Here is a 15,431-nt window from a genome sequence, read left to right on the forward strand (position 1 = left end):
CAAAAGTGCCCTTTACGCTCCTTAAAATGTTCGTACGGGGGTGCACTTTCCAAAATGGGGTCACTTCTTGGGGTTTTTAAATTTCTGGGGACCTCAGGATTTTTTTTTAAATGCGACATGGCACCTAAAATCCATGTCTGCCAATTCAGGCCTGCAAAATCCATATTTTGCAGTTTGCGTCTAGAGCCCTACTGTGCACCCATACATCAGTTTTTTTTAGCACATATGGGGTGCTGCTGTATTAGGGGGAAAATGGTGAACAAAATTTGTGGTGCATTTTGTCCTGTTAGCCTTTAGGAAAGTGGAAAATGTGGGTGTAAGGCCTCCTGCACACGACCGTATGGTTTTTTCAGTGTTTTGCGGTCCGTTTTTCACGGATCCGTTGTTCCATTTTTTGTTTCAGTTGTGTTTCCGTTTCTGTTCCGTTTTTCCGTATGGCATATACAGTAATTACATAGATTAAATTAGGCTGGGCATAACATTTTCAATAGATGGGACCGCAAAAAAACAGAACGGAAACGGAAGACATACGGATGCTTTTCTGTATGTGTTCAGTTTTTTTTGCGGACCCATTGACTTGAATGGAGCCACGGAACGTGATTTGCGGGCAATAATAGGACATGTTCTATCTTTAAACGGAACGGAAAAACGGAAATACGGAAACTGAATGCATACGGAGTACATTCATTTTTTTTTGCGGAACCATTGAAATGAATGGTTCCGTATACGGAACGCAAAAAACGGCCAGTAAACGGGGGGAAAAAACGGTCGTGTGCAGGAGGCCTAAAGCAACTTTTTCTTGAAATTTTTTTTTTAATTTTTCATTTTCACCGCTAAGTGTTTCCTAATTCTAGGAAACACCTTTGAGGTCAAAGTGCTCACTACACATCTTGAAAGATTCCTTGAGGGGTGTAGTTTCCAGAATGGTCACTTTTTTGGGGGTTTCCACTGTACACCTCAGGGTATCTACATATGCGACATAGCTCCAATTACCATTCCAGCTAAATCAGCTCTCCAAAAGCCATATGGTGCTCCTTCCATTCTGAACCCTGCAGTGCGCCCATACATCAATTTCTGGCCACATATGGGGTGTTTATGTAAACTACAGAATCAGGGTAATAAATATTGAAGTTTGTTTGGCTGTTAACCCTTGATGTGTTGCAGGAAAAATGGAAAATCTGCTAAAAAAAAAAAAGTGAAATTTTGAAATTTCATCCCCCATTTTCCTTTATTTCTTGTGGGACACCTAAAGGGTTAGCGAAATTTGTAAAATGAGTTTTGAATAGCTTAAGGGGTGTAGTTTCTAAAATGGGGTGATTTATGGGTGGTTTCTAATATGTAAGCCCCAGAAAGTGACTTCATAACTGAACTGGTCCTTATAAAAAATTGGGTTTTGGAAATGTTCTTAAAAATTCTAAGCCCTCTAACATCCCAAAAAAATAAAATGTAAATTTACAAAATGATCCAAACATGAAGTAGACATATGGTAAATGTAAAGTAATAACTATTTTAGGAAGTATTACTATCTATTTTAAAAGTAGAGAAATTGAAATTTTTCCAAATTTTTGTTAAATTCAGTATTTTTTTATAAATAAAAATGAAATATTTTGACTAAAATTTACCACTGTCATGAAGCACAATATGTGTTAAGAAAACATTCTCAGAATAGCTTGGATAAGTAAAAGCGTTTTAAAGTTATCACCATATGTGACATGTCAGATTTGCAAAAAATGGCCTGGTCCTTCGGGTGAAAAATGGCTGTGTCCTCAAGGGGTTAAAGGTTGTAAAGCTGTTGATGAATTAGACTAGGTGTATTGTTATTAGTCTGACCTCTGGTGGTTGTTTTTCAGTTAGACGGGTTCATTTTCACTTCCACTGGTCTAATTAATTTGAAAGAAAATGTGCATCTTTGCGGAGAACAGTCAGATGTCTCCCTGAAAGTGCAATGCAAAAAAGGTCGCACTTCAACACTCAAAACAGACAAAGAAATGTACGCTAGCCCTGGAGTGGAGTAGAAATTTGAATGGTTTTGCGAAAAATTCAGGTGCAAAAAATAAATAAAAAAAGTTGCAAAAGTTAGAACTCAAAAATCTAAATAGGTGAACAAGGCGCAAAAAACTCAAAAACAGGTGCAATATCAGTAGTAAATAAGACTGTCTAAATCAGCATTTTTTAGAACAGGCGCAAACACTTTAGTAAATGTGCCCCATTATCTCGGTCTCTAGGAAAGAAATTTTAAACTGATAATCTACCCTTAGGACAGTGCTTCTCAAATAGTGGGGCGCGCCCCCCAGGGGGGGCGCCAGGCTCCATAAAGGGGGGCTCGTTCAGGGCGCCATAGCAACAGGGGCGCCGGGCGGCCGACAGCTCGCAGTGTAATATGCGGCAGGGAGATGAGCGCTTCCATTGTGGAAGCGCTCATCTCCCGTCTGATCAGAGGCCGGCGCAGGCGCTGGACGCGATGTACGGCGTGGGGGGCGGGGGAGGGACTGGGAGGAGGAGCTGGGGGCCGGCAATAGCGGTGGGGCGGTGCGGTCACTGTACTATAGCCCAGCCCCACTGCTCCCTCCGGTATACTAATATAAAATGTATTATTGAATTAAAAGTTATTAAACATGCCCCCCTCACTCCTAATAGTACCGTATATCCGAATTTCTTCTGTATAATGCCGGCAGGCAGGACGGGCGGGCGGCAGCGTAACTCCCTGATGTCACGTGCCTGCGCCGCCTGCTTTATGAATGAAGCAGGCGGCGCAGACAAGTGACGTCACTGAGGGACGCGCCAGCCGCCCGGCCCGCCTGCCGGCATTATACAGAAGAAATTCGGATATACGGTACTATTAGGAGTGAGGGGGGCATGTTTAATAACTTTAAACGGCGGCGGGCACACGGAATCTGTGGATGGCACAGTTAAGGGGTGGGGGTCTGTGGATGGCATTGTTATGGGCTGGGGGGGCACTGTGGATGGCACTGTTATGGGGTGGGGGGTCTGTGGATGGCACATATATAACAGTGCCAGCCACAGATCCCCCTGTAACAGTGCCAGCCACAGATCCCCCCCATAAGTGTCCGTCATCCACAGATCCCACCATAAGTGTCCGTCATCCACAGATCCCACCATAAGTGTCCGTCATCCACAGATCCCACCATAAGTGTCCGTCATCCACAGATCCCCCCATAAGTGTGTGTCCGATCCACATTTCTTTCTTTTTTTATTCTCTTATACGTTAATAAGGATACAGTGTTATGCAGAGGTGTACTTATAACAATTTTATAGACAAATGATACTATTTACAGTCGCGCAGGGGGCGCAAAATTTTTTCTTCTTCCTAGGGGGGGGCATGACAGAAAATAATTGAGAAGCACTGCCTTAGGATAAGCTAGTAATGCTTGATTAGTGGAGATCCCCTCCAGAGACACTCACTGATTAGCAGAGTTTATTTTCATTCATTTAGATAGCACAGACATCCATGACTCACATCAGTACCCGTCACCGTTGTGACTCACAAATAGGGTTGAGCGAATTGATCCGAAGTCGATTCATTCAAACATGGGAACTGGGCAGAAGGCTGCAAGCTAAAGTGCACCTTGTGTAAGAACTGGGCAGAAGGCTGCAAGCTAAAGTGCACCTTGTGTAAGAACTGGGCAGAAGGCTGCAAGCTAAAGTGCACCTTGTGTAAGGACTGGGCAGAAGGCTGCAAGCTAAAGTGCACCTTGTGTAAGAACTGGGCAGAAGGCTGCAAGCTAAAGTGCACCTTGTGTAAGGACTGCTGAACTGTATCCTATAGATTTACTGCTTTGCATTTATGTGGTGGCCCATGCTTACTGAATACTGTTTTTAGAGTCTGTTCACATATAGAAGTTGTAGAGATATTCAAGTTGTGTGCTGGTTTTACCTGTTGTGTTATTTGTTATATCACAAATTGCATCACCTGCCTTATAGTAGTGTTTTTGCCTTCCACCTGCAACAAGGGCAAAAAGGATTGACGCTGGAACATGAAGTTAAAGGGGTTGTCTCATCCGAGACAACGGGGGCATATCGCTAGGATATGCCCCCATTGTCTTATAGGTGCGGGCCCCACCACTGGGACCCACAACTATCTCCTAACCAGAGCCCCGAAAGTGCTGGAGGTCGCACTGTGCATGCGCAGCCACCCCCCATTCATTAAGGCTGGGTTCACACTTGAGCGTTTTACAGCGCGTTCAAACGCGCTGTAAAACGCTCAACACATGAAAACCAATGCTTCCCTATGGCCCTGGTTCTCACTTGAGCGTTTTACAGCGCGTTTGAACGTGCTGAAAAACGCCCTATGCTCAAACAAATTCTTGAGCTTCTTTGGGGCGTTTTGACGCGTGTTTGTGGCCATAGGACACTGCAGTCAATCACACAAACGCGCGTTTACTATTGCAAAAAACGCGCATAAAAACGCGCGACAAAAACGCGCGTTAAACGCGCATATCAAATACGCTCAGGTCTGAACCCAGCCTTATAGCTGGCTCGGCTATTTCCGTCGGGTCCATAGAAGTGAATGGGAGCGGTGGTGCTCCCATTCACTTCTATGGGGAGAGCGCTTGGTGGTGGCTGGACCAGAGTCCTCCAGCCACCACTTCAGCCCGCTCAGTTTTCGATATAGGTGTGGGTCCCAGAGCGATATGCCCCCATTGTCTCAGATGAGACAAGATCTAAAGTATGCCTCATAGATCTAGTCTATTGCAACGTACATTCAATATATCAGCAAAAAAAACAACTAATTTTTTTACCTTTTCTGACCAAACTCTGTGTGTGCCACTTACAGGACAGAAGAGGCATGTGTTTGAGAGTAGTATCTGCTTTTATTGTCCCTTAAAGATATGGGTGGTCAAACTCATCTGGACTACCCACAGAGATAATATGTGGCCACCACAAAAGCTGTTTCAGATCATACTTTCTGCGCAATCTACAGTCACAAAATAATAGTTCTGCAGGTATCTAAAATGCTTGAGATATGACAACTGTCTCATGATATACATTATGTATGGTAGAAGTAACTTCCGTAGAGAAATGAAGGTTTACAAGTCATTGTTTAGTGCATGGTTTTGACATTTAGTTTCTGACTGACTGTTTGTCTAGCAGTTAAAATACAATACAAAGAATGAAAGGATCTAAGCATTGAACAACACTCTACTAATCCTATGTTTTTTTAGCTTGAGGCCTCAAATACTGTGTTGTATGGGTAAATAATATGGCACCCTGGCACACTATCAGCCTATATCGTACCCAACCATCCGACACCATCAGCCCATGCCGTACATCTGTGTGCTTCATAAAAGCCTGTGCATCCATATAACATTTAGAGATTCCAATTCGCCTAGTAGCAAGGTTTCTGAGGTAAATAAGTGTGCCGCCATGCAGGGTCCACGTGTATTAAAGGGGTATTCCCATTACAGACAATGGGGCATATCGCTAGGATATGCCCCCATTGTCTGATAGGTGCGGGTCCCAGAGGTGGGACCCGCACCTACAATGAGAATGGAGCAGGGAAATGAATGGAGGGCGCACTGCGCATGCACAGCCACCCTCCATTCTTTTCTATGGGGCCGCCGAAAATAGCTGAGTGCTGGCTCGGCTATTTCCGTCTGCCCCATAGAAATGAATGAGAGCAGGGGCCGCTCGTGCACGGTGCGCTCCCATTCACTTCTATGGGAGCAGCGCTTGGTGGTGGACGGACCCCGGAAAATCCGGAGTCCTCCAGCCACAGCTCTCCCCGCTCCGTTCTTGTTGTAGGTGCAGCTCCCATTCCTTTCTACTGGGTCAACAGAAATAGCCGAGCCAGCACATCCTAGCGATATGCCCCATTGTCTGTGATGGGAATACCCCTTTAACCTTTTTAAGATAAATTATACATCATTCAGTGCTAAACTATTTATATCCCTCAATGTCCTGTATCATCTGGCATCTTTTTTACCCCTATTTTCATTTTTTTATTTTTCCTCCCCACGTTCCAATAGCTATAACTTTTTTTATTTTTCCATTTTGTGCAGGACAAGATGTATATTTTAATGGCACCATAGAATTTACCATGTCTAGAATTGGAAAACGGGAAAGAAGATGGCGAATTGTATGTTTTTCTTTTTTTTTCTGTTCTGGCATTCACCACACAGCAAATTTTTAAAATATTTTAATAGTTCAGATATTTTTTTTTTAACACAGTGATACCTGATATCTTTTATTATATTTTTATATGTAAAATTGGGAAAAAGGGAGTGATTTCAACTATCAATTTTTTTTTATTTTTACATTTTTAAAAAACTTTTCTTACTTTACTTAGTAACTATTAGCCCCCTTAGGGGGCTAGTACATGGGATCTTTTGATCCCTTGTCTTATTCACCCTAGTAGAGATCTATTAGGGTGAATAGGACTTTGATTCGCTCCCTGCACAGCTTAGCAGGTAGGTAAGGCTACTTTCACACTAGCGTTCGGGGCTCCGCTTGTGAGCTCCGTTTGAAGGGGCTCACAAGCGGCCCCGAACGCATCCGTACTGCCCTAATGCATTCTGAGTGGATGCGGATCCGCTCAGAATGCATCAGTCTGCCAGCGTTCAGCCTCCGCTCCGCTCAGCAAGCGGACACCTGAACGCTGCTTGCAGCGTTCGGGTGTCCGCCTGGCCGTGCGGAGGCAAACGAATCCGTCCAGACTTACAATGTAAGTCAATGGGGACGGATCCGTTTGAATTTGACACTATATGGCTAAATTTTCAAACGGATCCGTCCCCCATTGACTTTCAATGTAAAGTCTGGACGGATCCGTGTGAAGCTACTTTCAGACTTTGAATTTTTTCTACAATATAATGCAGACGGATCCGTTCTGAACGGATCCAAAGTCTGCCATATATGAGCGGATCCGTCTGGGCAGACCCCAGATGGATCCGCTCTGAACGGTAGTGTGAAAGTAGCCTTAGGCCCCTTTCACACGAGCGAGTATTCCGCGCGGATGCGATGCGGGAGGTGAACGCATTGCACCGGCACTGAATACCGACCCATTCATTTCTATGGGGCTGTGCACACGAGCGGTGATTTTCACGCATCACTTTCGCGTTGCGTGAAAATCGCAGCATGCTCCTCTTTGTGCGTTTTTCACGTAACGCAGGCCCCATAGAAATGAATAGGGTTGCGTGAAAATCGCAAGCATCCGCAAGCAAGTGCGGATGCGGTGCGATTTTCACGCACGGTTGCTAGGAGACGTTCGGGATGGAGACCCGATCATTATTATTTTCCCTTATAACATGGATATAAGGGAAAATAATAGCATTCTGAATACAGAATGCATAGTAAAACAGCACTGGAGGGGTTAAAAAATAAATAAAAAAAATAATTTAACTCACCTTAATCTACTTGCTCGCGTAGCCGGCATCTCCGTCTGTCTCTTTTACTGTATAGGACCTGTGGTGAGCATTAACTATAGTTCAAGGACCTGGGATGACGTCACTCCGGTCATCACATGGTACGTCCCATGATCTGTGACGTACCATGTGATGACCGGAGTGACGTCATCCCAGGTCCTTGAACTATAGTTAATGCTCACCACAGGTCCTATATAGTAAAAAAAGACAGACGGAGATGCCGGCTACGCGAGCAAGTGGATTAAGGTGAGTTTAATGATTTTTTATTTATTTTTTAACCCCTCCAGTGCTGTTTTACTATGCATTCTGTATTCAGAATGCTATTATTTTCCCTTATAACCATGTTATAAGGGAAAACAATACTATTTACAGAACACCGATCCCAAGCCCGAACTTCTGTGAAGAAGTTCGGGTTTGGGTACCAAACACGCGCGATTTTTCTCACGCGAGTGCAAAATGTTTTGCACTCGCGTGGAAAAATCGCGGGTGTTCCCGCAACGCACCCGCACATTTTCCCGCAACGCCCGTGTGAGGCCTTACTATGACAGGCCTGGGAAGCCTCAGCAGGCCCCAGGCTGTCATGGTAACTGATCGGTGGTCCACGATTTCACTGCATTGGCTCCGATTGGAAGGCTTAGGGAGCTGCATCCTCTGCCTTACTTCACAGAGGACACAATCGCTGTTGATCACAGCATCTGAGGGGTTAAATGAAGGGGTTTGGTGTGATCTCTGCTGTGTTAAACAACCCGCACCCGCCGTAGATAGAGTGCTCACCGCAGCAGCCTGCTCCATTCAGTTGGGGACACATAATGCCATACATCTAGTCTCCTGCCTTTAAACCCTCTCTACCTTTCGGGCTGCCTCAGTCTCAAGAGCCTGGGTGTTTCTGCACCCCAAGTCTGGTTTCACATGAGAGATTTATCTGTCCAGATGTTGTCCAAGTCTAGAACGGACAGTACTCAGACTGGACTCTGACCCATTACATTCAATGGGAATAATCAGGAGCGTACATAGAAATAATAGGGCACCATAGCAAAACTCAGAATTGCCCCCCATAAAAAAAATACATGCAGATGTTGTCATTAGTAGTATGTGTGTGTCTAAGTTATATAAAATTATATATAATTATATACACACACATAATAATTAGGGATGAGCGAACTTGAGTTTTGAAGTTCGGCGTACAAGGTTCGGGTTATCTAAGAATTCTGTTATGGATTCAGCTACCACAGACAATAACTTATGGTCTGTGGTAGCGGAATCCATAACGGAATTCTTAGATAACCCGAACCTTGTACGCCGAACTTCAAAACACAAGGTCGCTCAACATTTATAAGAATACATAAACATATACTTTAAATTCTGTGGGCAATCCAGTCCCTGCCCCTCATTGCCCTATTAGAAATAGTAATAAGACAATGAGGGGCAGGGATTGAACCCCCTGCAGAATTTCAAGCATATGTCTATGGAGGGAGGGGGGGGGGGGGTCTGAAGTCTATGGGAAGCTGCTGTGAGATGAATAAGCTGTGAACAGGTCTGTGTGTATGTATACATTCACACACACAGGCCAGCACAACTACTAACTCCCTGCTACACCTACATAAGGCCGAATGCACAGGGCCGTGTTCCGCGTCCGAGAGCGGTCCGTGGTATGCCGGGCTGGATTTCTGTTCAGAGCAGGAGCGCACGGTGTCATTGGTTGCTATGACGCCGTGCGCTTCATGCCGCCGCTGCACTACAGTAATACACTCGTATAGTGTATTACTGTAGTGCAGCGGCGGCATGAAGAGCACGGCGTCATAGCAACCAATGACGCCGTGCGCTCCTGATCTGAACAGAAATCCAGGAGGAAGGGAGACGTATTTCAATTGGAAAGGGGGCGGGGACAATCAGCCTGCCCGGGCCCCTCAAACTCCCGGGCCCCATAGCAACTGCATGGTCTGCCGCTATAGGCGTGGGGTACAGTGGGAATAACTCACATTGACTATTCTCCCTCACAAACCATCAGCCGGTGCAGAGAGTATCACAACATCTTCTATTTTGGTCCGATTTTGCCACAAGACTCATTCACTCAAATAAATGGGTCTGAGGACAAATGTAGAGCACCTAGTTTCCTATTGTCCATCTGAATGGAGCCTAAGGGTACATCTTGATATACAGTATACTCTGTATTTTCCATAGTGTATCTACTGGAATTCTACCAAATGGTGCAGATTTTGTTGCACAGTTCATAGCGTAAATTCAGAGGGCTTGCCAAGTCTTCAGTCCCTGAATCTTCTCAAATTTTTAAGACCATTATTGGGCTTTTTTCATGCTGATTTGTGAGGGCCACAACACTTCTCTTATTATTCATGGAAAAAGGGACATTCTTCTCTCCTTATCTTCTAGGGATGGTTGACCGCTTCTGTGTCACTGGGTATATGGACATGTTTCAACCTTTGGATCTGCAGTTGACAATAGACTTTTGATTCAGACTTCTGTGGCGGAGACACAAAATCTTTTTGGAATCTGTTTACAAGCCTTGGAGGGGGAACCTGTATGTAAACAGGACAGAAGCCAGACAATTCAATGGAATTACAACGCCTGAGGCCTCAAGCATCCCGTAACTCAATTAACTCAGGAGTCGTAATTAAACCGTGCCTCGCAGCATCGTATATCTGCAACTCTTTAGATGCAGAGGGACAGAACGCCTTCCATGATTTTAGATTTTTTTATGTTCACTTATAATATTTTATTCTGCTTCCTGTGTGAATTTGTCTCTGGCCTAAAGTGGACCTCTAATTTTATCCTATAAAATGTTAATGTTAAAATGTGAATTTGCCTTCAGGATGAGTTTACAAAATGGCTCGTTCACACGACCGTTGCACGTCCGTGCCCGTGCTGTGGACCGCAAATTGAGACAGCAAACTCTACACAGGCAAGTTGTGGCCAGGAGAAATTGTCATGATGGACTGGGTTGGATAGATAGAAAAAGGAAGGCAAATACTGATCAGAAGAGACATTGCTTTGAGTCACCGGATTGTATTGTATTGTACTCGTATGAGAGCATGTTATGGTCACTATGGTGATATTAATGGTAATCTTGGTCTTTTTGGGAGTTATATGTGATCTAGGTGTGGTATTATTTGGTGATTACATCCCATTCAGATTATTTTCAGCTACAGAAATGTTTATGTGCTGTGTTTGTATACACCCTGATACAGCACACCTTGGTTCCACCTGGAACAGTATGAGATCCAGCGTAGGGATGTGTAATATTGCTGTGCACACGGCCATAATTCCTCCTTTAGTTGCAAATCCTATTGGTGATATATTGGGTAATTGTTTGAAAACCACATTCACTTTCTTGTGACAGCATGTCAACATTTTGTGTCATCCATAACTTGTGTAATCATGTACTAACTCTGTACAAATAAAGTAAAAAGTGAACAACACTAGTGGCAAAACAGCTGAAAAATAAATGTCCACTCCATATATATGATAAAGAAATAAATAAGAACAAACACATATGAGAATTACACTTTCATGCAATTTACAATTTCTTTCTAATTAGTAAGTCCCAGCCATAATTACCAATTTATAAATAATGCAAAAAAAAATAATCACAGTAGTAGTAGTAGTAGTAGTAGTAGTAGTAGTAAATGTCATATGGATGGCTATACAAATAGGTAAAAATTATTGATTCACCAAAAACTGATGTATTGTGGGTTCGGTGTTGTTAAAGAGGGTGTCCCATTACAACAATGTATCCACATAGGGTATAAGTGCCTGATCGGTGGGGGTCTTACGTTAAGGGGACATGCATGCACGCTGCTGCTCCATTCAGCTCTTTGGGGCTGCCAGAGATACCCAAGCGCTTGTACTCGGCTATCCCCTGCAATACCATGGAGTTGACTGGAGCAGCAGGCACACATGCGTATCTGTTGTTCCATTCAAAAGAGGGAACACAAGGCTCAATTCTAGGGATTGGCAAGGGCCCCAGTTGTTGGACTCCCCGATCAGATATCCCTGCAGGATAGAGGATAAGCTGTTGTAGTGGAACAACACTCTTCACACAAACTATACGAATTGTGTCCGGATACGTTCAGTGAAACTCGCACGCAAATTTCGCAAGCAAGTTCAGTCAGTTTTGTCTACAATTGCGTTCAGTGTTTCAGTTTTTTCCAAAAGGGTGCAATTAGTTTTAGATGAGTTTTTCACGCTTGTGAAAAAAACCAAAAAACTGAAGATTTACAAACATCTCCTAGCAACCATCAGTGAAAAAAACGCATTGCATCCGAATACAATGCATTTTTCACTGAAGCCCCAATCACTTCTATGGGGCCAGGGCTGCGTAAAAAACTCAGAATATAGAACATGCTGCGATTCTCACACAACGCAGAACTGATGTACACAGACCCATTGAAATGAATGAGTCAGGATTCAGTGCGGGTGCTATGCGTTCACGTCACACGTTGCACCCGCGCAGAAAACTCACTCGTGTGAAAGGGGTCTTAAAGGGATATTCCCATTTGAGACAATGGCGGCCTATCGCTAGGACCCCCACCTCTGGGACCGCACTAACACCGAGAATGGAGCCGGGAAGGTGGTGGCTTGAGGACTCTGAGTTTCCTGGGGTCTGGCCACCACCAAGCGCTCTCCCATAGTACTGAATGGGAGCACACTGCGCTTGCACGGCCATGGCTCCCATTCATTTCTATGGGGTCGACGGAAATAGCCGAGCTATTCTCGGTGGCCTTATAGAAATTAATGGACGGTGGCTGCGCATAGGCAGTGCGCCCTCCGCAACTTTCAGGCCTCCGTTCTCAGTGTAGGTGTGGGTCCCAGTGGGGGGACCCGCACCTATCAGACAATGGGGGCATATCCTAGCAATATTCCCCCAATGTCTGAGATGGGAAAGCCCCTTTAACGAGTTGCAGCACTGTGGTTATATATGCAAAGCACCAACACATATTAAACCAAAGTTCCATTTTCCAAATGCAAATAAGGCAAAAACCACACTTTGTGTACACCGGAAAATTTTACCAACATGTCTAATGTATCCACAGAATACCATCAGTCAAAAGTATGCCATGTTGGCACACATTTGCCCAGCGTACATCAATATACAGTACCTTTGTCTCAACTGTATGGAAAAATGTGGCATAGCCAATACAAAAAAATAAAAATAAATCTACTGCATAATATGTTATTTTTCCCCATGAGACAAACTATGGGAACTTATTGAAGGAATGTGCAGTTACATAACGGGAAGCTCATAATGTGGTGCTCATAATCCAAATATCACCAAGACACAAACCATAATGAAGTTACGGAACATGCACGGTGACCTATTACAGACTTTGACGGCGATTTATCATTCCATTTGCACCAGAAAATAATTGCAGAAAAACAAATATCACAATCTGTGCAGCACATCAATTTTTGAACAAAAATGTGCAACTTTTTTTTACGTTCTCAACACTTTTGAAAACAGAGTACGGTTAGCTAGGTTTAATTAGGCGTATGCCAGATTTATCGACTTCGAAGTTGCAAAATAAGCCACAGTCTTACTGCAGCAGAGAACAAATGGGAGTAATATCTCTAGACAAAATTATTAGGTTTGAAAATACGACAAATTTATCGAATAATGTGCAAAAAGTTTAATACATTTGGTGAACGTTACAGCAATGCAGAATGAAGAAAAATGGACTTTAAATATTCCGCTTATGACCAGCTCATCTCAGTGAGAGCGGATTGCAGTACTGTGCAAGTTAGAACGCTTCTTCCCCCCCCATGGAATGCACTGTGTGGAGGTGTTATTACCTGATATTTAGATAGCACCAACCTATTCCTAAGCCATGGACAGAGTATGCACCCCTAGAATCTAAATCGCAAGCATTTACCCAGCCAGGGCCAATTCCTAGAAAGGCCAATTAACCTTCCAGTGTGGGAGGAATCCAGAGAAGAGAAGAAACTTTACTAACCTGTGTCAGAAGTTTGGAAAGAAGAGGAGATCTTCAGAATGATCACCACCAGCAGAAACCACCATCCTCCTAGAATACAGAAAGAGTCCACATGAAGCAGTTTTACACGTGTCTCCAGTATAGCCAGCTGTACAGCGAAGCTGGAGAGACTTACCAGCCATCTCCACAGTTATGTTATATCCTTCATAAAGAACATGTACTGGGGAAGGCTTCCCACTTAAGCCAGCAGCAAACTGGTTTAACCCCTCCTCCACCCAGCTCCCAGACCTTCCTCCTGCAATGAGTAGGACTGGCATAGTGAAATGATCTCCTGCACTGCTGTCTGGACTGCTCGTTAAACTACACATATTTTTATGTTGGGATCAATTTATTATTATGTCGGTGTGACAGACATTCATGAAGAATCCGTGTTTGGTCCGTGGATCATCCATATTCTACAGACATTGCTAGGCTGAAAATAAATTTCCAGAGTATCTCCTACCTATGGTCCATGAAAACAATGGACTCAACACGGATGGCATTAGGGTTGCCACCCGGCAAGCCCGGTATTTTGGTGGCCCTGCCGGCGCTGGTAATTTTTTTTCTACCGGCAGTAGGCTACATTTACACGTCCGTGGTGTGTTGCGGACCCGCAAATTGCGGGTCCGCAACACACCAGCCCGTCACCCCCATAGAAATGCCTATTCTTGTCCGCAAGCTGCGGACAAGAATAGGACATGCTCTATCTTTTTGCGGAGCTGCGGACCCAAAATCGGGGCCGCGCTCCGCAATTGCGGCTGCAGACAGCACACTGTGTGCTGTCCGCAACCATTCCATCCCCATAGAGAATGAATGAGTCCGCACCCTTTCCGCAAAATTGCGGAAAGGATGCGGACTTATTTTGCGGACGTGTGAATGGAGCCTAATGCCGCTATTTTCCTACAAAGACTGTTACTAATGAGCACTTCCACTGTGGAGCACTCATTAGTGCAGCCTTTACCTCCCCCACTTGTGTTAAGAAAAAAACTAAAGATCTCACCTCCTCCATTTGCTTGCACTGCGGGGAACACTCGCTGCTGACATCATCACAGTGGAGCGCAGGTCCTGTCCTCAGCTTCCAGTCAGCAGGAGGTGATTTTTTTTATTTTTTTTGCAGAAGCATAGAAGGAGGCACTAATGGGGGCATTATTCTTACTGGTGGGCACTAATAAGGGCATTATTCCTACTGTGGTGCACTAATGGGGGCATTACTATTACTGAGGGTACTAATGGAGCATTATTCCTACTGGGGGCACTAATGTGGGCATTATTCTGACTGGGGGGCACTAATGGGGGCATTACTATTACTTGGGGGGCATTAATTCTGGGGCACACTAATGGGGGGCATAAATTCTGGGGTGCACTAATGGGGGCATTCATTCTGTGGCGCACTAATGTGTCATTATTCATTCTGGGGCACACTAATAGGGCCATTACTCTTAGGCCGAGTTCACACGAACGTGCGTGACTAGTGCCCGTGCTGCGGCCCGCAAATAGCGGGCCGCAATGCACGATCGCCGGCCGTAGGTCAGCCGCATCGGATCGCGGACCCATTCACTTTAATGGGTCCGCGATCCGCCCATTCCGCCCATAGGACATGTTCTATCTTTTTGGGGAACGGAAGTACGGGACGTAACCCCACGGAAGCACTCCATAGTGCTTCCGAGGGGTCCCGTCCCGTGCGGCCGTTCCGCGATTCCGGATTTGCGGACCCATTGAAGTGAATGGGTCCGCATCCGTGATGCGGAATGCACACGGAACTGTGGCCGTGTATTGCGGCCCGCGATTTGCGGGCCGCAATACGGCCACGGGTCACACACGTTTGTGTGAACTAGGCCTTACTGGGGGGCACAAATGGGGGGCATTAATTTTGGGGCGCACTAATGGGGGCATTACTATTACTGGGGGCACTACTGGGGGCAGTATTAATTTTGTGGGGCACTAATGGGGACATTATTCTTACTGGGGGTACTAATGGGGGCATTATTCTGACTCGGGGGTACTTAGGGGGCATTATTCTTACTGGAGGGCATTAATTCTGGGGTGCGCTAATGGGGGCATTACTATT

The 15,431-nt window shown here is 44.9% G+C and overlaps 1 protein-coding gene across 1 annotated transcript in view; it reads right to left on the reverse strand.

Annotated features, from left to right (window-relative positions):
- The window catches only part of PTGS1 (prostaglandin-endoperoxide synthase 1), a 101,430-nt gene extending 87,824 nt beyond the window's left edge, over positions 1 to 13,606 (reverse strand). The window contains exons 1-2 of the mRNA XM_040405071.1: positions 13,500 to 13,606; positions 13,346 to 13,414 (exon numbers count right to left, since the gene is read on the reverse strand). Of these exons, the coding sequence (XP_040261005.1) occupies positions 13,346 to 13,414; positions 13,500 to 13,506 (76 nt within the window). The 5' untranslated portion in view covers positions 13,507 to 13,606. The remainder of the gene's footprint in view (positions 1 to 13,345; positions 13,415 to 13,499) is intronic.
- Between the last annotated feature and the right edge of the window lie 1,825 nt (positions 13,607 to 15,431).

This window comes from Bufo bufo, chromosome 8 (assembly GCF_905171765.1).
Source record: "Bufo bufo chromosome 8, aBufBuf1.1, whole genome shotgun sequence".
NCBI lineage: Eukaryota > Metazoa > Chordata > Amphibia > Anura > Bufonidae > Bufo > Bufo bufo.